The 26,978-nt window shown below is 35.8% G+C and overlaps 1 protein-coding gene across 14 annotated transcripts in view; it reads right to left on the bottom strand.

The window, feature by feature from the left end:
• The window catches only part of BCAS3 (BCAS3 microtubule associated cell migration factor), a 373,812-nt gene that overhangs the window by 286,224 nt on the left and 60,610 nt on the right, over positions 1-26,978 (bottom strand). For all 14 annotated transcript variants that reach the window (XM_075168423.1, XM_075168422.1, XM_075168417.1 and 11 more), the window contains 3 exons: positions 18,011-18,087; positions 16,143-16,226; positions 9,561-9,731 (listed from right to left, as the gene is read on the bottom strand). In XM_075168423.1, the coding sequence (XP_075024524.1) occupies positions 9,561-9,731; positions 16,143-16,226; positions 18,011-18,087 (332 nt within the window). The remainder of the gene's footprint in view (positions 1-9,560; positions 9,732-16,142; positions 16,227-18,010; positions 18,088-26,978) is intronic.

Here is a 26,978-nt window from a genome sequence, read left to right as displayed (position 1 = left end):
GACAGGAGCTCTCATTCCACCAGACTCAGCAGCAGCGTGCAGTGGACTAATGGAAGGAGGATCGGTGTAATTACACTGAAGAGAGCACACAGTTCTTTAACTGTAAACAACATATGATTTTCTCTAAGCAATAACAAAAAAAAAAATCACATAACAGAAAGAAAAACAAGAGGTAGCATAGAGTTTTTCAAACAAAGGGGAATATTTAACTATTACATAAATCAGTATTTTCTTTGAGAAGATTCGAGGTATACATGACAAACGAGTGGAAAAGAGACCAAAAACCCAGTCAAAGAAAGTGGTTTTGCTTTCCACCAGCTACCTAGGTGGGACCACTGCAGCTTGCATCCTGCTAGTAAGTGGTGATGGACTGGAGGATTTCCAAACACCACAAGAAGTGCTAAGGACTGGGAGTGCGTATGAAAGCAGCTGCATTATGAAACAGGCAGCTAACAAGGATTTTCTCCAACTTGAAATTGTCTCAATGGACATTAAGTAACAGTATTACAAAGGTTCTCAATCAAAACCCCTTAAAGAAATCATACTGTCGTAAAATACCTTCTTGTGAACAAAAAAGCAATTCAAAGGTAGGAGAGAGTTTTCACAACAGAGGGAAATTAAGAGGAAAGGGACTGAGAGCTTAAAAAGGACTGTGTTGCGCAACATCTTCTGGAGAAAGGGACAAAGGATGAGCTTTTGGTTTTTTCAAACAAAAGGCTATTTGAAGTTGATAAATCTATTTGGGCCAGTCAAAACTAAAGCTGACTGTGAAGACACCTCCAACAGGACACACTATTACCTATGTCTAATTGTATGAAAAGGAAAAGATATTCTTAAGTTTACAGAAGAGAACCAAAAGATGTGTGGACAGAACATATGCAAGAGCTGAAAAAGTATTTTACTCCTTGGTTACATCATGTTAAAGACTAAATTAAGTAAAACAATGAGAAAGATCTGTCAGAAAAGCACTTAATAAAAGGGCTTCTGTGGTAAGCAAAAACCACCTTCTTAATAAGACAGTGCAAAATTTCCCATTTCAAGTTCAGAATAATTTGTCTGCTGCTTCCAAAATAATCTGAAAGGTTTTTAATACTTCCTATTCCTAACAGATATCAGAATAATTTGAAGATATTTTTATGCTTCAAAAAGAGAAATCATCTTTAAATGTTTAAAGAAGTCACGTAATATGGATGAAGAGGCCTGCGCCTGACTTACTTTAAATGTTCAAATTACTTGGCACTGTCACATAAGCACAATTATGGTTTTGCTTTCCGTTGTCAGCATTTCGTGCTTATTCCAGAACCACTAACCAAAGGGTCTGGAGATCTTCCTAAGAGCTTTTCAAAGAAACAGTGTTCTTTTCTCAGCCTATATAAACTGCACTAAATAACTCCTATACATCATCTTTTCACAGCTTCCACATTTAGGTAACTTGGTCTTATCCTAAACATTTCACTCTAATTAAAGATACATGATAATGATAAACTAACATCATAAACCAGCTTTACAAAAGAAATAGAAGGGGTCTTTTTAACTCTAGTCTGTTAAACAAAAATATTTAATCTAGAAATGTGTAGGTATCAACAGTATCTAAATCATTGCTACAAACAGTTGTATAGCATATTTCACATGTATCATCTTCTACCGACTGTAAACTGGATTAATTCAGCATGTGCTTTTTTTTTTAAACTAGTGATAAATGCACCACTGTTATCATCCCTGCAATATAAACCCCCTATTCAACAGCCAAGGAACACTCTGGATGGTAAGACGACCTTTAAATATTTTTCTTCTGGAAATATGATACAAAGCAAAAAATTCACAACATTAAAAATTGTGGAACACCTCAGACATACCAATTTGAGAATACAATAAAGCCCAAATTTATCATTTGTATGCTATGCTAACTGTTTCCACACTTTGAAGTGTTTTTTTCAATCACTGCTTAAAATTATCTTCCTGGAAAAACAACCTTTGTGTTTAATCTAAAAGGAGTTTTTAAAAATCTTCACTTTTCACTGTAAAAAGCTGATTTTCAGATATAGCAAACCACTCCTTATTTTGGCTGTTATACAAGTCCATTGTTTGTGATAGAAATACAAGGAAGAAGAACTTATCAGCATAACATCCAATCAAGAAAGAAAGAAAAGCAACTGTGAGCTCGTGGATCCTGAAAACCCTCGCCTGCCACCAAGCCTGGCTCATGCAGAGCTTTCAGACACAAACTAAAATATGTTAGTCTCGTGCATTGGCCAAGTAAAAAAAAAAATCCAAAACACCTTCATTACTCAAAAAGCTGGAAATCCTTGGATAGTGTAGAATCTGAAACTCAGGTTGTGATGGTGCCACACCACCTCCATTCTTGACACCCGGTGTCTGGCCCTCCCTACCCATTGTGGCCACAGAGTGGAAGTACTTGCCTCTGAAACACACGCATGGAAACGCGCTTGCTTGTGCAAGGTAAGATGAAGTTGAAAAAAAATGTTCTCAATCTTTTTAAAATCAACATGAAAAAATAAATCCTTGTGGAACAGAGAAGAAAAGTAGTACTTTTTTTAAAATCACCAACTTGTATTTAGATCTTCAGGCTGCACTGCAAGATTTGTCATATCCTTCCCCTGCATTTTGCAGTGGAGAGTTGGCGAAAACATACATCACTTTTTACAATTCCAACACTACAAAGGGAAGGGAAAAAAAAAAATAAAAAAAAAAATCAAAGGAATTACAGCAGTTGACTTAACTACACCATCAACCAAGAGCAGCCTCTTTGGAAATGTCCTTTCCAAACCTGCCACAAAACAAAAGCCTGGTTCACATGCCAACTTAGAGCTTGCATAGCTTTAAAATCGCAGTATAATTTTCACCATTGTATACAACTTGAGGAAAATAAAATTATGCTGATATAACACAAGATGCTTTGTACTGGAATACATTATCTTCTGTATTAGAGATCTTTAAATGGATATAACTACCTCAGTACAACAGGGTTTATATAAATTCGGATAGATCAAATAGGACAGTTTTCGTGCAGACAAGGATGAAGACTGGAGTTGTACAGTAATGAAGAAGTATCCAAGGCCTCCACCAGACAGGTGTCACAAATTTTAGAAACCACTTCTTGCAAAGGCACTATCTGCAAAGGTGCTGGAGAGAACGGTGACCGTAGGCTAACAAACGGCACGTTAAATCAATACTGACATTGTACAACCGGTTCCTTTCGACCAGTTTATGGTTTCTTACCACTGAAAAGAGCAGAGTTGGAAATTTTTCTTGGAAATCAAAACAGTGGTACAAATTGCCTAATAACGCATGCAAGTGCTGTCAAAAAGCTCGAAGGAAGCAGCTCGTTCAGCTTCCCAACACACAGACAAAGCCCACAGGAATCCCGAGGCTGCAGTTTTTTCATCCCAAATAGGCTTCATTCTCCAAGGTAGCGGCCTCTAACTACTCAACTATTAAGAGTAAAAGACCCTACCAAGTCTCTCACTGAAAAAGGTTCATAAACCTTAGCATTACTCTTATAATTGCATAGTCACTGAGGTTCATAAGGATGCTCAAGTATCAACCTTGCAGAGCTCCCCACCATTACAAATAGAAACACCAGTTTAAGAAAAACAACAAGAAACAAGCACTAAGGGTCTTCTACCGAGGTAGCCGTCTAAATCCACACTCAGCCTGTTTCTGATGCCCAAATAGTATCTTATCAAGACAGCTGCAACATGACCTTCAAAAAAGCTGCCCAGCCAACAGCAGCTGGACACGCCGAGCCACTGCTGCAGCTCTCTCAAGGCAGCCCTATTAAGGTTCAACAGAACACTGCAGTTGATCGAAGATGAATCAAGTCCTCTTTATCTTACTCTAAAAGAGAAACAGACAAAACACCTAGGGGATCATTACATTTACTATCAGAAAACAATGTTTGCTTTCAGGGCAAGAGATAGCTGAAGCCGAAGCTTTTTTCTCCTATGCCTTATTTTTCTTCATTCGTTGTATTTTCCATACTGCTGAACAGAAGCCACTAGTAATTATGACTTCAATTATTTTAATCTTTAAAGGCAAATTACACCACTTATCCCAGTGGAGACATGTTTTTAAATAAAACATGAAAGTAACACAAATAAAAATGGACACAAATCTAATCAAGCAGGTCCTACTCTTAATAAAATTAAAAAAGAATAATCCCATTATCATAAAAACAAATAGGTTTGGCAATATTTATAAATATGAATATTATTACATAACATAGCGATCTTTGCATGTATACTTATTAAGATCTCCACTGACTTAAATAGCTGAACTTAGTGCGGTGTCCACTCCAGTTCGTATGCACAAAAACCAGCCCCCTCCATACCAACCCCCCCAATTAGCCTCCCCCAACTTATAGCTAAGGTCAAACATCAGTGGAAAAGGGCTAAAAGTGATAAATCTGTGGCATTAACTACTGCACTCCTTTTAATAGAATCCAGCATAAACTCAAAACAGCCTTGCGCTCAGCCTGAACCATTTATCTGAGACAAAAATGTCTTCTTGACAAAAAACAGATCTCCTTTAATAAAAGTAAGGCAGACAGTATTATGCTCTGAGGGAATCCTGTTGCTCTTTTTATATTTATATATAAAAAGAATTCTTCTGTAATACACGTAGATATAAAAAGTGAAGAAAATTGATGCCAAATATATGAGCATTAGAACATCAAATTAGCCTTTGTGAAAGCTGTTATTATAAATAAAAGCACTGGTGTTAATGACCAGTGGAATTACGTATCTAGTTAAAGTTTTATTATTGAATACGCTTTATTCTTTTAGCTTCTTTTTGCTTTGGACTGAAGTTTCACAACAATTCTTGCTCGTGATAAGCATCTTTATTTGGTTCAATTGTTATCAACTCCTTACCAAATGAAAATGAACTTTTGAAACTGCAGCAGTCTGCAGTTTTTTCTGAAAATTCCTCTTTAATGCAATAAAAAGTTAATAGGGAACAGAAAAAAGCACCAATCACATTTTAAAACATAAAAAGATCAGCATGTTATCTTATTCTTATAAATTATTTTAAAAATATTTCCTCACATATTTTCATGTGTTTTGGATGATCTGTGAAAGCAACACAATGATATCTCATCAATCACATCGCTCTATCAAAAACATTAAGAATCAAGTTTTGTATTTTTAAATGACCACATATTTCTCTGTCAACTAAATGTTAGATGTTTAACAGATTTACATTCAGTCACAAAACTGGTGACTTTTGAGAAAGGTCATTATTGCAGACTACATGTGGGTGGCCTAGTTGATGAATTAATTAAGAATACAGAAACAAAGGTCGAAAGAAAATAATTTTTCTTTAAAACTCAAGTCACTAAAGTCTTGCACATTTAATTCCAATTACTGAAAAAGAGGACATCTGTACAGCTTTAGTTTTCTCCATTTCAACTAATTAACAGATTCAAATAAATAGTCATTACATCTAACTGAAAAGTTTGCTAACACTTCATTAGAAGGAAGTTTAAACAAGCACACAACCTTGTTAACATATTTTGGCTTACCACAAAGTTACTTGGACATCTCGATAATTATTTTTACTCCCTTTACAAATATATCATGACAGCCAACTTCAATAATTCTGCATTCCTTTGCATTTATTTAATTACTTCATAATTCAAATTTTCTTAAAGTACCACCAATTTTGTAAGTAGGAGCTATCATATAAACAACTGCTGGGTATGAGATTTCACTACAATATCTACATTCATAAGGTTTATTAAACATATTTTGCCTACAGATTTAATCCTGCAAGATTACATTAGAAGATTTCTTTGGTCTTTAATTGTATATTTTTCAGTGGTAAGCTAGCCTTTCAACCTCTGCCATGGTAGCACAGTACATTTCATGAAATGCATTGAGTTCCATCTCGCATTCATTATATTGGATATTGTTGAAATGGCAGATGTAATAAAAAAAATTAGGGAAAACTTAAAGCTGTAGTTAGTCCTTCTGGCTTATGTCCTTAATGTTCCTTAATCGTCCACTGGGAGATAAATCTGTATGTTCGTACACATCCATGGACCAGCTCACTCCATCTTTAAAAACTGTGTTGCTATGCTCAAAGTAAATGGACAAGCACACGCATCATTACTTTGCAAGCGTTTATATATATATATATATTTATAAATATAAGCGTTTAAATATATATATAAAAATATATAAAAATATATATTAAAAAAATAAAAAACACCCCTGCTCCCTCACTGAAAGAAGTGCTTATTTCTCCTTCAAAAGGACATGCTTACTTGCCTTAGATTTACTGCTTTCTTTTTCCATTTTCTTTCTCATTTTAAAATGGATTTCTTCCTCTTTTTTACTGTATGTTATCTTAAAGATATATTTTATTACTTCGAAATTGTTTTATTTCATTACAACACCCAAATTCTAAGCTAGGCTGTGCAGGTCGATAGAAATCTTTATTGACCTGTAGGAGGTGAGGTATTCCTTTTACATTAGGAATCCACTGATGATAAGAAAATAACTCCTTTCTGCTTCTGAAATTCCCCTCATTTACGATTAGGCTGACAACCTCTGAAAACCATGCATGCACACACAAACATATTTACACAGTTGCTAGACAAATCTCTGATGAAAGGGATGCAACGTTTTCAAACTGTTAATTCAGTCCAGAAAACACTTGGTAGGCGTTACTAATTCTTGTGGTTTCCCAGCCACTTTAGGAAGACCGATGCTTGTAACGGGCATAGCCATCCAGCACCATCCCCATCCAGCAGAAATGAAATATTCCAAAACAGGCATCTTCATCGTAGGAAGAAGCAGTGTACCCACCTAGACCTCTTATTTCCCACCTGGAAGCTGAAAACTGGGGTGATAAACCAGTAACTTCAGAAAAATCATTGCCACACAGCGTCAAGAAAACTGAGACTAAACTATACAAGGCATTTGTTATAGCTCTGCCTTCTCTAAAACACAGGTGAGGCTGCTCTCCGCATTAGGCGATCTGCTCAATCACTCCTTATTTCAACCAAAGCATCACTAATAATGTACTTTGGATGACTACTATCAGCAAACCAATTTGCCACAAAAGAGTAAAATAATTTCAGTCATTAATACAATGAGGAGGAATCAACGTAGCTCAGTCATGCAGATTGCAGATCAGCACGATGCTTAACTACGAGTTTATGTTGAAGTATATGAGCAATCACATTTAGTTCAGTGAGATTACTCGCACCGTTTAAAGGTCAGACTTGCTAAAACGCTTCCCTGAACTGCTTCAATCAATTATGCTATAAAAACTAGCCAGGACTACCCAGCTAGTACAATATGCCACCTAAACTAGCATGTCATTTCTTGCAGGCTTGCCTGCTTCTGCCAGCGCACAAGCACAGGATCCCTGCCAGGCTCCTTGGGACAAGGCAATTCACACAACTGCCAAAATCAGAATCTACCGCATTCAAATGAGGCTGCGTGCACAAAAACTTACGTTTCCACCTGGCAATGGAAATACAGCTGGAGTGATGGAGAAGACCTCAGTGGGGATTGTGAGCACACACGACACTCCTTACATTAGAAGGTTCTTCACTGGGGCAGTGTTAAATGACAGTCCTTATTTAGACCATGTACAAAGTGTATTTATTTTTAATCAACTTTCCTTTTGCTAGATGCACATTTCAGTAAGAAAAGATTGTTAAAAAGTCTTCTGTACCACGAAAATCTAACAATGCAAAAGAAAGATTGTTTTTTTTCCTGGAAAAAAAAATACAATGCCAATTCTTAAAGTAAGTCTCAGCACTGAAAATAAATTATTAATTTAATAGCATTTTAAAGCTTCAGATCACAAAAATATGAATGCAAGACGTATAAACAATTAGGATAGCTAACTTAGAGCCTCCTTCCCTAGAGATTAAAGTCAAAAATTATTTTACTAGAACTGATGGCTTATTTATGTTACAGCAGCAGTATTTGGACAAGGCAAGCGTTATCGTTCTTACAACTACTTTTCCATAGTGCCCTTTAGGCTTGATAGCTCCCTACTATTGTTAAGGTCAGAGGACAAGTTCATAAAACCTCTAAATCATACGTAACAAGATTTAAAAACCTAAGATATATCATTTTTTTTCCATAGGCCTATGCAGAAGAATCAAAGCACAGACAATGACCATCAGAAATGACGACCGCATTAAACAAGGCTTCATGAGAAATTTATGAAGCAAATTTTTTTTTTTCTGGAAGTATACGAAGAGCCAAAAGACCTTTTTTTCCAGGAAACAAAAACAAACCCCAACAGTCAACAGATTATTTTAAGAACTGACTCTGTAAGATGTTAAGTAATATACGTTCTTTTTTCCATCTCCTCTTTTTTTTTTTCTTTTATTTTAATTTTGCAGGAAAAGGCCTCTAACGTTATATGAACAATGCCCTTTCAATGTAATGTCACTTGGCTAAGTACTTCTGAACTAATTCTCAGGAACAACCACAGCTCAAACTACATACTGTTTTTTTGTTTGATACGTTTGTTTGTTTTCAAGTAAAATATTTTATCTTCCTATCAGGTAAGTAAAGAAAATAACTTGACTACTCATTTGTCATTAATAACTTACTAACTTACCTGCAATAAACATCATAAAGATGGGGGCGGAAGAAAAAAGAAATTGTTTTTTCTTTTTTAAATTCAATAAATGTGAACATTAGCAAAAAAAATTTTACAATATAGTTACTGAATAATGAAGTCTGTAGGAGTCCTGCATAAACACGGATTCCAGGACCAGGCAGCTACAAATGAAATGATTGGTAGAAACAAACAAAAAAGACATGGATATCTTTCTCTGTCATAAAGACAGTACAACACACCAATTTAAAGTTTGTGTAATAGTGGTATGGATTTTTCAACAATGCCTGACGCACTGTACTGTATGTTTTTAGGAAAACAGTACATATGCCTCACAAGACAGCGTCACGCTTGATTACATTTTAGTTATGAAATTTATGTAAAATTATAAGCTTTTATACTTAATATCCAACTTCACTCATCGTTTTTTTGAAACTTAAGAACTGACTCTGTAAGATGTTAAGTAATATACGTTCTTTTTTCCATCTCCTCTTTTTTTTTTTTCTTTTATTTTAATTTTGCAGGAAAAGGCCTCTAACGTTATATGAACAATGCCCTTTCAATGTAATTCAATGAATTCAACAATTCACCGTATTTCTAGACAATCACATTTTCCAGCCACATTATATATTAATAAATATAATCAGACTACATATACATTTCAACTGATCAGCATAAATCAATGTCAATTATGAACAAGCGTTAGAGAGACAAAATGTGACACTTCACACTTGATGTTGTCAAAATGTCAAATAAATATGTTCTAAGAACAACATATATTTTGGCTTAATTTCAGTCCCAAATAGGACCTTATCACAGCTGCGTATGTCTGTAAAAGTTTTTGACCTAGCAAAAATCTCATATTTTTCATTTTCAAAAGCATAAAATACATTTTCCTGAGATTTTCATGAAAATGAATGCACATTCTGTTTCTGTGTAAACGGTATTACCTGCCCTTCTGCAACTGTCTCTGTATCAATGATAGTGATGATTCCAGGCACCAGAGGACTTCGACGAATGTTGCTATGAGCTAAAATTTCTTCTTCAGTTGCTCCTGAAGGCAGCGTCCCTGTCAGCTGCGTAACCACTTTCCCAACCATTGTAAGTCCAGTCTTTATCGTCTATAAAAAGAAAGAGAACCAGTAAGTAATCTTTAGGGCTGTTTTGTGGATCTATCTTGGATTTTTTCTCAACACAATTAATATAACTAGATTGCGCACACCAAAAGCACACAAAACAAATGTTTTTATAAGTGATATATAAGCTGCAAAAGGCTGTATGTAACAGAAATATCTTGAAAAAATTAAGCATCCTAACAGTTTGAAGTATTCACCTTTATTTTGGAATTAAATGCTTCCAAAACATTCTTGAAAAAAGAAATATTTTAATGTTGTCTAAATGTTACAGTTTTTTCTTTCTTTAACTTTGTTATCGACTTATTCCAAGAGATACAGAGCACGGACAGTTAGAAGAATCAAATGATGAAGCCAAGATGGGTGCGTGTGGAAGGCAGTGTTACACAGAGAAATACATATAGCCCCTAATGGTTAATGCTGAAATAGTTGTCTTCTGCACAAGTGCAAGAGACAAGGAATTTGGCCTTTGATAGATATGACAGACACATTCATTTGCTTCTCAGCAATTATGCCTTTTGCAGCATTAAAACTGAATAAGGAACTCAAACTGAGCAAAACTAAAACCACCATCCTCAAGGTACTAGAAGGGATAACTCTGTAAAAAGTACACGCATATTCCATTAAAAATAACGTGACTTTCCATAGTCCGCCTGTTTTCCAGACATGGGTTTGAAAACATATTCATTGCACCAGCTTTTATTATCTAAAGATGCTGAAGATTGTTTTTATGTTATTTTGTTTGGAGAAAGTGGGAGAGTACACACAGTAGGAGAGATATAGGTTTAAAAAAAAAAAACCACAATCCAAACTACAACTTTAAATACTTTCTCCTTGAGTCAAGGACTGTGCCTTATTTGCCTATAAAGAATTGAGCAGATTTATTATGCAATATAAATAAGAAATAGCAAAAGAGATCAGAATGGAATGACACTATAACAAGCCAATTCTTAACTAAAAAGACAAGCTAAGCTGCCTGCTAAATTGAAAAGGAAAAAAACTGTACAGATCACAGGCTGAAACCAAGAAGCAGCCACAAATCAATTGCAACTGCTTTGTTTAGTGCTAAAATCTCAAACTGCAGTGATTAGAAAACACATTAGTGTTCATCAATTAGCAGCCAAACGTTTGTTTTAATAATTCATAGGAAATGACTTACACAAAGTCTGTTAGTGTGTTGTCAGGAAAACCTCTGAAGGGCCAACAGAATTAGGCGCCACACTGTATTGATGGCAATATCTAGCCAGGAAGCCTGATTAACCTCTGAGATGCCTCAGCTGATGTACTTACCCCATTAATGCTAATGGAGATACTACCACTTAAAATCGAGCCATGCCTTTATCATAGGAATGTCTTTGGGGTTTAAAGTCTTTAGTAATATCCTGCCATTTGTTTCTTATTATTTCTTTTTATACTCAGATACAACAAATGAGAATAAAGCAAATTTTAACAGTGGCAAATTCCGAAGACTGAAAAACGTAACATAAAGCAGATAATGATATCTGAGCAATAGGCCTAAAATAGACCCAACGCCATCACAAGAATGCATTTCGACACACGCTTTCTTTACAAAAACTGACAAGGCAGTTTTCTGGCCAATAATTAAAATCGTATAAAATGCACTGGTAGTTTATAGAGCAGAAAAGAGAAATCAGTGTAGAAGTACTATATGGCAAAATACCTATGCAAGTTAAAAGACCAAGAATTGTAATTAACCTACTTTAGAAAATATCTTTAAAATTATAACTAGCGAAATTGGATGATAAAGTACCAAGTATAAATTTATAGCGCGCTCAAAAAAATTAACATGCTTATCTAGCAAAATGAATTACCGTTACACGTTAAGAGTAGACTGTGACTGCAGGACTACTGAGAAGTAATAGGTGTACAAAGATGTGGCCAAGGCCATTAGCTTAGAAATATCAGTGCAAAACCATTACGGCACTTACTTCTTTGTGCTATGTGTATATTTGCAAAAACTTCTCTGGTAATCTTTAACCTTTCCCATGCCATATCAGCTGTCCCCTCTATCCATTAGAGCTAATGACCTTGCTCTCACATAAGCTGTTAGTACTCATTAAGAAGTTATCAGGTAACAAGAGAAAACAGATGCAGCCTTTGCTAAATCACTTTACCACTATTAAAGATATTAAAAGGATTAAAAGATATGGAGAAAGAATCAGCTAAAGAAGTTATGAGGTGAGAAGAACTTGGTTTATAATTTGATGCTAGACATTTGACAGACCAAATACATTTTAAATGAAATAGGTTAAAGTTTGCACTGTCCCAGTTCCTTTGTCATTGATGGGAACCTGCATACTCAGTGAAATTTTCTTATAAATAAAATTAAAATACTTGATCCAGTTCCTTTTGTAAGCAATGATGCACATTGTGCAAACACAGAAATTATTTGCATGCTCACATGTACCCTATCTACTTAAAAATAAGACTGTTCACATTCATTCAAATATAAAGAAACACATATATTTAATTAAAATAAATGTATGCACTCATACCTCATTTAATTGAAAAATAAGTACAACTTTAATTAGATGACAAAATTAAAATGCATCATTCAGTGCCTGTTAGGCTGTTTTGTTCCAACAAAGGTCTTACATCCTTTTAGTGACAAAACAATATACTGTTCCTGTTTCTCATAATAAATACATTTTACATTATTTATTTGTTTACAAATGAAAAATCTATAGAAAGCAGAAAGAGATATTAAAAAGATATGTCTCGGTAATCAACAATATGAAAGCCTCACAGTTAGTTTGAACAAAATGAACATACAATCAATTATAGATTCAAGTTCAAACTAAGTGTTTGTTGAAAGGCTCATGTTTCGCAAAGATGCTTCCTTTTCCTGCTCTTGCCCATATTCTGAAAAGAGGTAGGACAGGAAAGAAAACCTGTTAGTAAATCCATCCTGAACAGCGTGGCAAGTTTGACCGCTAGGAATACATTATGATGGAGAAGGTCTGCATGAGCACCACTTGAGTAGAGTGAGTTGAAACATGACTCACGCAGGGACACGCTGGGACCAAACCTCTCTTCAACAAGACGTACAAAATAAACAAGCATGGAGACATAAGAATGTCTTTTCCTATGTCCCCTTCCTTGCTGCATCCAAAATGGATAAATATGGATAATTATAACAAGCAACCTCACATTTGGATGCTTACCTCAAACCAGGCACCTGAATATTGCCCCATTACTAATACTGCTAAGTAATAATGGGGTTTATTTTGAAATATATTCTAGGTCTACTGTGTTTGTTCAACTGGAGTGAAAAGATTCTTTATCCCATAAGGAACAACATTTTCATTTTTCCAAAGGCATCAATTTTTACTTTTGCTAAACATTAACCTAAATTGAAATCTTGACACATTTTCTATTTCCAGAAATTTTCTGCTTGGCCAGATTACAGAAGTTATCAAAGCTTTTTAGAACATTAACAGACAGAAAGCCACCAAAGAAATGTGGGGAAATGAAAATAAGACTGAGCTAGGAAAAAAATGCATGTGTGTTTTCCAGCAACAGCAGAAAGCAGTGCTCTTGCAAGATGCATCTAAGGAGAAACAGGAAAAAGTTCAGTGTTCAAAATAAAATCCTTCTAGGAATTATAAATCAAATGGGAAGATGATGTAAAGGAATTCTTCATAACATTACCAGAATAACGAGAGTTTTGGCACCAGTAAACAACACACTCCAACATGACCACAATTTTGACCTCGGTATTCTCGGTTAACAGGGGAGCTTCTGACTCCTACGTTATTTGATTAAGGAGGAAATTTATTTGCTGCATCAAGTATAGTACACAGCAGTACATCACATGGAGGACAAACGCATCGTTCATTACCAGGACATTCAAAAACATTTCTCATCAAAGGGAATACCATTAAAGTAAATATTCTGTACTGCCACTGAGACTGTCTACAGACGATCTGAAAGGTAATTCTCAAAAGTGACCCTGCTGAAATTACTCTTTGCTCTCAGCTTTATCTTTCACTTTTATATGAAGGTTCTTTCACTTCCTTCAATAAGAAATTGGAACCCAAACAGAGAAAAGGCTGTAACCCAAGATAATCTGACAGAACAAGAACTTTTATGGAACCTCTGCTGAACCAAAAAGCAGCAGTGTAGGGAACAGAAAAGGACTTCCACTTTCAAAAAAGCTAATACCTCTGCTGATCAAAGCAAATGAATTACAAACCATTGCAGGCTGGTAAGATATAACAGCAGTAGAGTTTTATAAACGAAGACTAACTTAAGTCAAGTTTGTGGTGAGGTAATGAGATGGACAAAGAGCAACAGATATTTGGAGTATATATTTGCCAACAAGGAAGTCAGCATTTCAGTTATCAGAGGTGAAAACTTGCTAGATAGTAAGCCAAGATTCAATGAAATCAGTAATAAATTAAACATTTCAGATTTAGTGTTGCTCACTCAGACTTGAATAACAAATTAATACAGTAAGGCTGAGAGATACTCAAGAGCCAAATCATGCAAATATTTAAAAGTATATTAGTATTAATCTTGTCTATTACAGTAACATCTAACAGCCAGTCGAGAGCAAAAGCAATGTGCTAGACAAAATACAAAGTAGTACGGAGCTTGTGCCCTTATGATCATCCGTTTTCCTAACTTTCACTATTACTTTATCTCTGTACAGACGCTAACAATCTTTTTCTTCCCTATGATTACAAACACATTTTATCTTCAGTAGCTATTCACATGATGCAACATCACTACTTCAGTGTTCGCACACGTTCAGCTTAATGTGGGAATTTCTGGATTATGATCCTTGGCTAGTACTACTCAGTAGGTAAGGTTATCATCTTGGTCCTTACTGGCTTTAAAACCTAGTTATCCACGATCTTTGGGGGTAAGGGCTACAACAGATGTCCTCCTTTTTTAGATTTTTTTTTTTTAGTCTGTCAAAAAAAGATTAGACAGAATAGTGCTTAGTCTTCGATGCCTGCTGGTGTGCTTTGACAATCATTATATGGTTTAAGAAAGCTTTGGCCTGTTCTTCTTCAGACATGACTAGGCTTGGCTTTGGCAGTACAGTGATCTGTTTGTAAGATTTTACCACATCTGATCATAACTGTGGCTGATCATGCTAAGCCAGTTGGTTTTTCTAACTTATCTGTGCTATAAAAAACATGTTAATGACGCTGAGATTGAAGGAGTATGGGGAAATTTTCCCCCATTTTTATTTTTTTTGCTGATGGTGAAAGTATGCAGAGATACAGCAAATTTCAGATGTCTTCAGAAGAACAGCAATTCAAGTTCTCCTCAACAATGTAAAAAACTGTGATTTTTCTCCTCCTCCAGCCACAGTGAGATTGTGTCCAAAGCTATGCTGATGGAATGTGTTTGTTTTTATGTTTTGTTTTCACATGAGATGGCATGCCCTATGTCTCTCTTTGTGGGTTCTTGTAACTGTTGTTTTCTTCAGTGACGCTGAGCTTTCTGTTCTGTGCTGTCATTTAATTCCTATTATTAGATTTGTTTTGTTGTGCATATCAGAAATGAAAAGGCTAGTGGTTACAATGAAAGCTTGTAATCAGCACGAAGTTTGCCAGACAATGCCAAAACACACTTTGTGTGTCTCGTCTGTGTGTGTGTGTGTGTGTGTGTGTGTAAAAAAGAAATTACTTGGCAAAATGTTGCAGGCAAGTCCTCAAGGAAAGGAGCAGGGTTGGGGGTGGAAATAGTAAAACAACAGTTCTGCATATTCTTTGGCTTGTTTAAGATTTTTCCGAGCCATGGTCTTCTTTTGATACTATGAAAACCCAGACATTTCTCTGAAAACAGAGGAATATTACAATGTCATCCGAACTAGAAAACTAGGCAATGGAACCTATATGTAAACAGTCATTAACAAACTCTAACCTTCAAAGAAAGCTGCCAGGTAATTAATGAGCTCCAGTACTGTGCTGTCATCCTTCAGAGAGATTAAAAAATATAATGCTAGTGTGATTGAGTCCAAAAAGCACCAAGCACTTGTAAAGTCAGTTTTCATGATGCTAAAAGACTAATAATTCACAATGTTGATTTCTAATCATGTAAACTTGTAATATTATGAATAGCCATTATAGAAATGCATTTTACTATGATTTCCTATAGCTGGCTCACTAATATGAATAGCTGTTTATAATAAATAAAATTTTTAAAAAATCAGTTCAGCAGGACAGGAATACTTTGTGAAAAACAATGGCTACTCAGAGATTTTCAGGATCTGGACCATATGCTAGTGCTAATGCTAGCATGTTTCTTACTGTGTTTTCCTCTTTTGTGAATGGGGGGGGATGACACACAGTACAATTCAGCAGGGAAACCTAATAATTATCTTGCATGATAACCTCTCCCAGCAGCAGATGATGTACTCACTTTGGCAGCACTAATGACTGTGGCAGTGTAAGACTGAATGTTGTCTCCACAGGCTCCACCACGGGATTGATGGCATCGGATCAGCTACAAGAAGACAGACAGCAACCAAGTAACTACTATTAAACTACACAAACCCATAACCCATTACCATAGCTCTTATTTATCATGTACAGTGGTGTGTTTTTTCCTACAAATAGCAAAAAGCCCTGCTGAGACACTTAACCCCTTTTTATAATCTTCTGGGTGCCACCCAGACTGTCGCATACTCAACTTCAGTTTTCAATTACAAGATGAGTAGTCACTAAGAATTCATAAACTTTGAAATAGTGGGATTTTTGGTCTGGCAGCAATACCACAAATAAATTTAAATAAATATAATCAAAAGCTTTAGCCATGTATATGTAACATTAAATATCAGACATTCTAAGAATCTGAGTGTGGCTTTCCCCTCCTTTTTATGACTAGCAAGCAAAGAAATGACAAAGGAAAAGAGCCACTTTAAACTTTACATTTAATAGATTAAAGGAATGTACATGGGGTTTACTCTATATTGCCTTCCTTCAAAATTAATAAATCAAAACAAGACTCTTCTACCTGCCGTTGACCTACAAAAGCAGTTTTTGCCTTTGAACCCTAACCAACAATAGAATCTGTGCTTCTGACTAAATAAAATGGCAAAAAACTATAGATACTTATTGCTTGTACACAGAACATGTTGCCTGTTTAACTGTTTTAGGTAAAAGAAAATGAAAAATCACTGTAAGATGTATTTGTTTCTACAGGCTTTCCTTTCCTGCTTATATTTAAGTATCTAAATAAAAATAGTTAAACTAGGGTGAAAGGGGAAGTCCACAGTGAATATACCTGGGAACTCTCAAGCCATTTAAATTCCTTTTGTGATACAATTCTTTTGCTGATCAGTGGCTTATATTTTTGGCAGCAGTACTTTTTAAATCCCAGACTGACTGGTTAAGTTTTACAAAACCACATAAGCATAGCATTAAAGGAAAGGCAGGCCTGAATTTGGAGTGAAATCAGTTGTGCTTGAAAAGGTGTAGCAACAAATACATTTCTCAAGTCTGCCTCTGATAATTTCTGGTTCGGCTCTAGAAACAGCTATTCCAGTCACAGGTGGAAGGGAGAAAAAACATATGCTTTGAAATAAAAATAAGGCATTAGAAGCTGAATTTAAAGTTTTCAAACACTTCAGGCTTTAAATACACAATCACTTCTCTAGGGCTGGGTGAAGAGAGTAGTATTTTTTTTCCTTGGGATTTATTATCTTCTTTTGCCTCTAGAAATAAGAAAAATTATTTCAACATTTTCATCTTTTTCCTGGAGCCTAACATTTTCAGCAAAGATGTTAAAAAGTGGGCATTTTAATGCTATTTCCTAACGTACAAAGTACATTGCTGTGTTGTTTCAGACAAACCCACTGGCTCTGTCCAGACTCAGTTTCCCCAAATAGAATTTAGGAATCCTCACTTGCCTACCTTTTAGAAGTGTCTATAATTAAGTGCTTTAAACTTTTATAGTGCAAAATGGGTTGATGGAGTGACCTCACTGAAAACACATGTTGATAGCTGTCTTCCCTGCCTACGCTACTTACATATTTATGCCTTCCAAGTTCATGAGCTTAAATCAAATGTGCAGAGTAAAGATATGACATACATGAATACCAAAGCACAACCAGTGTGGGTCAGAGATGAGGTTTGTCATGATTATGCAAGTCCTCTTACAGATCATCTTTTTCACATACCTTTTTTCTGGGACTTTTTCTTTTCTTCCCCCCCCCCCCCCCCATATACAAAACCTAGAATGAAATCTAGAAGCAGAGAAGTATTTTTTGAAATTAAACCTTTCCTTACCTTATTTTCTGCATAAGCAAGCCAACGGCTTCCAAGAGCAATAGGATTCATGTTTGGCCCTGGACAAGGATAGCAGCCTGAAAAGTTTGAAAAGGAACATTAAGAAATATCTTAATGACTTTTTACAAAGAATTTTATTTATTGCCAAGAAAACAAAAAGTCTAAACAAAAACCTTTCCATTGCTAATATCACTCAGTAAATGCTTGCATTTTTGTTCCTAAAGATAAGACTGTGGTTAGATGAGCTATTTTGAACAGTTAATTAAGTGTAAATACTCATTTCTCCTTATGTTTGCATTTTTTTAATGCCATTTTGATACAGTGGGGTGAGGGAGATGTTTAAAAGTTTGACTGGATTAGTTCTCTATCTTCACATTTTAATTAATTTTACTTGATTGATGTCTTTCTATTGGTCAACAGTTACAGTTAGCTTCAATGTCTTCGAAATTTTTGTGGTATGAAAGGGTGTGTTGTGCTTTTGTTTTTGTTTTTAATAATTCTATATACAAGCCCTTAGCCTTCAAAATACTTTTGCACACACTTAACTTTACACAGTGAGTGAATTTGTAATTCCTTTAAAATCAATGGCATATTTTCCATTGTTCACCTGCTTTTCATTACCTTTATATTTAAAATAGATATATACATACACATAAAGATGAACATAAAATACAGTATTCCTAAGGATTAAAAGGTGAAAATACCTATAACAGAAAGCCACTGAAAATAGCTGTGAACGAAAACATGGCAAGGCTTAAAATGAATCAGTCCCATGTTAAATGTAATTTAAGATATAAAGTCTGAGTTAAAAACAAAAAAAAAAGCCCAGACCAAAAAAAAATTCCCCCCAAAACAACAACCAAGAATATCACACTATTAACTATTAAAATTAAAAATACAGAATTTTAAATTATTGAAAACAATTAGATAACGCTTAAACCTAAATGAAAAGCTTAAGTAATCGACAATTAAAAGTAGCATGGTGACCCTCATCCTAATTGCTATTACTGTCCTATTTCCATGTCCTGTTTCCCCTCCTTTGTTTTTCGTCATTTTAAATTAAGCTCTTCCGGGTGGACAGCTGCTCTTTCTACATCAACACGTAACCCTTGCCCGTGTTCAGCGCCCAAATCCTACTGATGTATCTGAACTTCAGTATTCTCGCCCTGACACTGGAATCGTCCCTGCTGCCTGGTTCCAGCAGGCTGAGTTCAGTGGGTCCTTTGTCAAGGTAAGAGTCTGGAAGTTCAGATACTGAAGTCATTCGGGTGAAGCCACAAAACTGCTTACTGATAACAGGATTTGAGCTTGAGTGTTCAAATTTAAGCTAGTAAACTAAGGCCTTCAGCCACACGCATAACACCATTTACCAGACCTAAACCCGTTCTGGTACACTAAAACATATATATAAAAAAGAAATATTGCATAAGGGGGGGGAGAATGGGAGGAAGGAGGGGACTATCAAGCAAATGGTTAATCTCTGTTTTCATCAGTTCTTAGGCTAATATAGACAATTTAGTAATTCATATTCTCTCACTGGTTGACCAAGAAACAAAACATTTAAAAACTTACAGACGTGTGTCTCACTAAAAGCAGCCCCGGTTAGCTGATCCTGTATCACAGGCATAAGGAGCACTGAGATCAGGCAACAGCATTTTAGAAGAACACATATAACCAACAACTGCAATTTATTGCATAAAATCCTACACTGCATTCTGAGAAGCAACATTTAAAAAAAAAAAAAAACATGCAGCTAGCTAAGCTTCTATTTCCCCAAAGTCTCTTGTTCCAGACTCTCAGATACTGATCTGCCAACCACAGTGAGAAAAAGCAAACCTATTCGCCGCCTTCTTTTTGCAAATATCAGGGTCTTTTTGAACAGGCCCCCAAATTGTCCAGAACATTTAGTGAGGACAACAGACTTTTAAAAATTTAATGGCATTATTTTCAAAGCTTGCAAAATGGTAAAAAAGGCGCTTGGGAGGGTGTTAACTATAGCAAGTAGGTGTAAGCTTAAACTGACATTTGACAACACTTAAAGACACATTTGATGGCATTTTGTTGGGCACGTGCAGAAACAGCTGCTATACCGTTCATGCCATCTAAGATAAACAGCTCCTTATTTCATTTTTTAGAGAAGCGCAGTGAGAGTATTGCAAAATTTGAAAGATCATAGCAAGCTATTTCAAAGGTCATAAAGCAATGGAAGGAGAAAAGCAGCAATTCATCCAATTAAATCCATCTCAGGCCAGGAAAGCAAAACCAAGTGAATACTTTGTAAGACCTTATCACTGTCTTGATCTCAGGAAGGAAAACGAATTCTGAAGAGATGATGCCACAATTGTTATTGCATTCCAAAAGTGCATAAAATGTGGGTAGCCAGAGCCTCTTAAGGAACAAAGCAAGCAAAAAACAGGTTGTAAATACAACCCTAGGTTGTAAATACAAACGTGTTCTTCCGATGACATTATAGAGCAGGACCAGTAAGGTTTTAATGCTGACTTCTGCTTCAGCAATTCTTACCTGGGTCAGCAAAGACATTCAGGTCCCCCAAACTTTATTTATTTTTCTTCCCTTTTATGTATATAATATATCATTAAAAGCTATCAGATGATAGCCCTCATCCTATAAATCTCTACAGTGACTTAGAATCAGTCACTTGCATTTCCCAAACTCTGCAAGCAACTCGTAACATCCTTGCAGCAGAAAACAGAAGGAGTATCAGCCAACAGATGCCCTGTAATGACAAAACCCACGCAATTCAACAACTCGTAACAAAAAGAAACGTCTTGCTTGGAAAAGGGAGCTGTTCTCAATTACTTCAGTGAACTGAAGTAAATGAAGAACCGCAAAAAGTATTATTCTTCAAACAAAAAATTAATCAAATAAGAAGTGTAAAGTTATCTTAGAAAAAACGGCAAATGTCTTCGCCAAACGCACTGTAGGTAGTTTGTTCCATGAACTGGACTCAGTCAATCAAACACAGCCCCACTCGCAAATCAGCCAATGCTAATAATAACCTCCACAGAGGTCAACAATTCAACTCAGTACTAAACTCTACTCTCAGATACGAAAAAAAGCGTAAAAAAAGAGCTATTTCCTCCCTTTCTTTTCTTTGCAAGTCTCTGCATTTTGGAAACTTGCAGCAGTACAAGGATAAACAAAGGGTTATACTTTATGGGAAGGAAAAGCAAATTGTTTTTCTGCTTTCCAAAAAAACAGCTGGAGTCAGCAGAACATCATCTACTAGGCAAATGAAAAGACAGACACAGCGTGACCTATCAAGCTCGGCCATCCAATCGTTACCAGCCTAACTCTCTTAAAGATTAACTTCTATTTCTACTAAACTTCAAAACAACTGAGGAAAAATCCATTCTAAGCAATAACAGCAGCAATTTTAGCATGTTTACAATAGGAATGAACATAATGAGAATGCAGAACTAACTGTCAAGAAGACCAAAGTTTCCAAGTTTTAATGACAGTATGGAGAGGTCATCCAAGAAAAGATCACTTGGGGAAAGTCCTTCCAGAAGTACAGCAAATCAAGCAAGTACTAAAAAACATCTGATCTTAGAATAAGCTTTACTGGGACTATCATCCACAAAAATATAGGTGAAAATCTACTGGAAACTATTTAAAATGTTTTTAAGTACACAGTTACTCTCTCCCTCTGTGCTTTATAATGACACACAGAGGAAATGCACTACTTTAAAGCTGTGGAAAGACAAAAGTAGAAAAATACTATTTTGAAAGTCTGAATTGAAGTGCAAGTTTTCCTGCTAACTTGATTAAGCTCCTACGCCCAAGAGCTCCAACCGGCGCTGGCCGAAGCAACACTGATGAATAAGAAATGGGCTCCAGGCTCCCTCCGAACAGGGACTTGGCTAACAGCCGAGGATTTCACAGGCAGCACCCTGGTACCTCATATTCTGTGCCTTGGTATTCCCGTTTCCAAGATGCTAGTTTTACCTACGTCGAAATGGTACCATAGGTAAATTCTTCAGCATTACAATTTCTTAGTTTCTTCCTGTCTTTTTTTTTTAATAACTGAGTTATAAAATTATAATCTGAGATAAGCATGTAGTTTGTGATTATTTGGATTCAAAGATGGTTTCAGCTTTCTTGCTGCTGTGCTGACTTCATATATTTGGTTTTACTGAGAACACAGGAATCCTAGAAGTTACTTAAAGTTCTCCAAAGAGCTATACAAATGTTTGCTTAATGAGTGAGCAAAGAGAAGGCATGTTTATTTTACATTATTTTTCAATTACCTTTATGAAATCTCTACCACCCTTCGGAGATTCATAGCCATATGCCCATAATAAACAAAATCACCTCCTCTACTCATTCTGAAAACTCACACAAATATGCATTTCTCTGACTCTGGATCTTTCCATTGATCTATGCTCCTACAGAAAAGTAAGGCTCCAGTCCTCCTCTTAAATTGTTTTTAAAAAGCTCATCCTCTAGCTTCAATAATGGCAGTGTGAATACACAGACAGCAGCCAAGAAGAGAAAAGCAACACATTCCTCTCCTCCCACTTAGCTTTTAAACAAACAGCGCATTGGGAAAACACTGTTTAAGAGGAACAGGGCCATTAAAAGTCATGTCAGCTATAACAGAGATTAAGCCAATAAATCACAAAACATGCCACTATGAAGACTTGAACCTTTTGTATTGGGGCAGCTCTTCATCAAGCTCCACAGCTTTTTCATGAGGAAAATGCTTAAAAAGAGATATATATACATATATGAGCATATATATGTAAACTCAAAAGCCCAATATGGGATGGAGAGTTGGGGGCTAAACACTACAGGGATTCCCGATATCCATAAAAACTTGGCAGTTCAGTACTTCACATCCAAGCATACAATTTTTGGAATCCCAGAAGCAATTAAAAGTCTACAGACATCTAAACTTTCAACAATTCAGTTCTTCAGGAGGACCAGAGCTGTGCATCTCTGTTACCCATGATACTGCTACAAGTCCAATCAATATCTTCGGATGTCTTCTATATATGTGCTCTTCTCATTCATGAAGTATGGATGATGTATGTGCTCTAAGGGACTCTGCATATATACCAAATATAATACATACTAACATGACTTGTTAAAAAAAAAAAAATGCAACGGAGGTGGAGAACCAATACTTTAACAACAATTTTCCCCCAAAAGTGAGCATTATCATAGTTAAGACTGTAATTTTTTCACTTGGTCCTTCTTCAGAAACATCCTACACAGCCTGAATGGCTCCATTAATGAAGAGCTAAAGACGATCTCATCATGGCAAAATATTCAGACCTAAATATGCACTAGAAGGCAACATTTCTCTCTAGAAAAATCTGATGCTAACAGTCAGAACTTGTCTGAGCTAAGTCAGAAGTTATTTTCAGTTTACATAACGATGTACTCACAACTGAATATGTCTGCTTACCCAGAGTACAGCTGTATTTCCTTCTCAGACCTCACTAAAACGCATTGTAAAATGACATACGGTAAACTGTTGCAAATTAACATGCGAATGAATAAAGCTAAAAGGGAATGAAAAAGCCAAATCAGAAGCATCCAGAACACTGCTTTTCTTCAAACACATCCCAACATGCTTATCTTAAGACACTACCGGTTGTTTTTTAATTTCACAGCAGATTGTAAGAACTCTTATTCTCTACACTTACAGTCCAGAAAAAGAAATAAAAAATGAAAAAAATCTGTTTGTGATATTTGCCAGGCTTTCATCCCCTCTATCTTGACTTTGTTTTTACTTTTTAATGAAAACCATTTTAGCAAGTTGTTCTTTTCTATCCCCCCCCCCCGTCAGTTTAATAGGAAAACTTCCTTTTTCCATAATTTTCACTGCTTTCTTTTCCCCAATTCTCTCTGATTTCCTCTGCACTGATATATAATCATCCTTTTTTGGCATCAGTTAAAAGAATTATCCTCACAATTACTGTAACTTTTTTTTTTTAATGGATATTCCACACCTTGTATCTGTGATGAAAGTATACTGGTATTGTCCAGTTTTATTTCAAGCTACTTCTCTGTGTGAGTGTTTATACAGTATGTGGGTATGGGCAGTACTACTATAAAATCTTCTCAGGATTCTGTCTCTAATCCCAAACCATGGAAGACATTGCATCTCTTTCGAGTATGATGGATATGACATTGGGGTAGGATACAGCAAACGCAAGGAACACCGGTCAGGGCAGAGATCTCCAAGGCTAACCTACATCCTAAGGCAAAACTAAGTAAGTGAAACCTTGCTGAGAAAGCAGATTACTGGATAAACAAAGATTTTTCTGTCTCAGTGTGTAGAGAGGTTCATTAAAGATGACATATACCATCTTAAGCATACAGTGTTTTTAAACAGTTTTCTGAGCAAATTCCAAAATGCGTAACTCTCTTCAACCAAAATTATTTGCCTTTAATCATTCGAGGTATTTGCCAGATATCACTTTAAAAATCTCTGAAGCAGTGGTATTGTGTATTTCTAAATAGCTAGCTACAATAACCCACTAAAGCTATACAACTTTTCAGTCACTGGATGTAGCTTATAATCAATTAGTAATTTTTTTCTAGGTCTTATGAAATATACAGCACTCTATAGTAATGAAATTACAAAACTACATTCCTAATTCTTGCAATCCAAAGCAGCCAGAAAACAGATCCATGACAGAGAGCACAGAAAGGGTAAATACAATAAATAACAGGTAGAGTGATACTGTTGTTGCAAAAGAATTGTTTATATCACGGAAAACAAGTCATATAAGTTGTTTCATCTGGTATTTTTTGTTTGTTTGGGCTTTTTTTTTTTAGCATCACCAAGCAAGCCAAATTTATTTGTTTATAAACTGTATAAAGTAATATTGTTTATAAATTCCTCTGGGTTCCTTCTAGATGAAAGGCCCTATGTAAATGTTATTACTCTCACACTGTCACATACTTTCCAAAACTCTTCTATTGTTCTTGTACTTCCTTCTGTTTAAGTATCACCCATAAAAACTGAGCAAAAGAGCAAACCAGCAGGATGGACCCTACTGCGAAATCATGCTTGCCATCCAGGGCCTTTTTCTTTTTTCTTTTTCTTTTTTTTTTTTTTTTTTTAATCATAGTGGCATTATCACATTAAACAACTAAAAAAACCCATCTAGAAATAAAGTGAAAAAATAAAGCCAGAAATTCTACATATACCGTCATCACCCGCCTTTGCAGTGATGCAACACGTCATGTTCACCACAGACCCAGCCCTGCAATGAGTTGCATTTTGTGCTAGCCTCGATTGGAAGAACGGAATTCTCTCATATAAGCTTAGGGAAGGACCACAGATTTAATTTATGATCATCATTATTATTGCTATTATTGTTGCTATTATTATTACTACTACTACTACTATTACTACAGAGTCCTCCTTTCCCTGTCAATTCTATTATGGCAGTTTTAAGTATTTTACTGTTACTCTGTAGGTCTCAGACCAATACCAGAGCTTTTACTAAAAATACCTGTGGCCTTTAATGTTTATTAGGCTTGGTGGTTTAACTTAGCACAAATTTGACTGATTTCAGGACAAACTATATTTTAATCTCGGGTTTACTTTCTTTTTTTGTTCAGAGAATTGGACAGTGATAAATAATAATGTTACTATAGAGGTTGTTGTTCCTGTACAGGACAATGTCAGTACGATGGCTTTGTTTTGGCCTTTAACATTAAGGCTTTGGGTGCTTTAGATAAAAATAACTCACACAGAAACAAACAGCACTTCCTGTTCTATATATAATTTTCAAAACTGTCAAAACCAGGAGATATGATAGATATACATCTTGGGTACCAATGCCTTATTTCTGTCTTTATGCAATTTTTCTGTTGTATTTACACTTTCCCGCAATACAGCAAAACACCCCGTAAGCACCCGAAGACATTCATTTCCATAAATCTACCACATTGCCCTAAAGACCTTTTCAAAAAGTATTTCAACATTATCCTGCAATAGTGAGACCCTGATTCCCGCATTCAGGAAAAGACGTTCTTATAAAAAACACTGTTAAAAAGTAAAAGCAAGATCAAATCAACATTTCTCAGGGAAGGCAGTTACAAATTACATGAAGGGGTGTGTGTCTGTATGTATGTGCGTGCATATAAAAATAAAAACTGCTTATGTACAATTGACAGGAACATACTTGGCTTCTCTTCACTGATCAAGAAAACACTGTGAAACAGGAGCTCGCTTCCCACCTGCCTTAAGGACTTTCGATCTAAACTGAAGTCTCCCTCCACAGCCACAGGAATCCTATCAATTATTATACCACGGGGGATAGCCAGGATAAATGCCACTCGCTGATCACAGCTGAGAAGGGAAACGTACAAACAGAGCTTCTTGAAGAATGTAACTCTTCAGGCATTAAACCCTTTCATAAGACATCCAGTGTTTTTACTTCAAAGCAAAGAGATCAAACTGCTCCCTGTGTGCCGATCAGGGAAAAGGAATTCTAACAAAGCTAACAAAAACGTACAAAAAAGCCTAGATGATTTCCAGATCAGACCTGTGACAAACTGAAACCACCATATTATTTCTTGCATCTGAATGTCAGTGAAAATAGGAATACCCCATCCAAATTGCAAATTAGAGTATCAAACACCGTTTGGTTTTGGTTTCTTTATTTATTTTGAGAGATGCAGGTGGGGTGCATTTAACATACACTGAATAATTTTTGGCTTGTGGTTAGGCGAGTCTTTTGAGACTTTATATACAATAAAGTACTCTGACTAAAATCTGGAAAATTACCTCTTAAGGCTCTAGCTGTACAGCATCAATAGAAATGTGGTGCCAGCTAATGGCTGCAATAACTGTCTTCATCCCTAGGGAATAATGGATGGAGAATATATCAATATGAGGAGTGGAAGGGCCAGAGAAACTGAGCAGGCACTAGTTATCGGACACAAAGATGATGCCACATGCATGATGTTATCTGTGATA

Source organism: Calonectris borealis, chromosome 19 (assembly GCF_964195595.1).
Source record: "Calonectris borealis chromosome 19, bCalBor7.hap1.2, whole genome shotgun sequence".
Classification (NCBI taxonomy): domain Eukaryota; kingdom Metazoa; phylum Chordata; class Aves; order Procellariiformes; family Procellariidae; genus Calonectris; species Calonectris borealis.
Note: the sequence above shows the minus strand (reverse complement) of the source record. Positions and strands in the feature narration are given on the sequence as shown.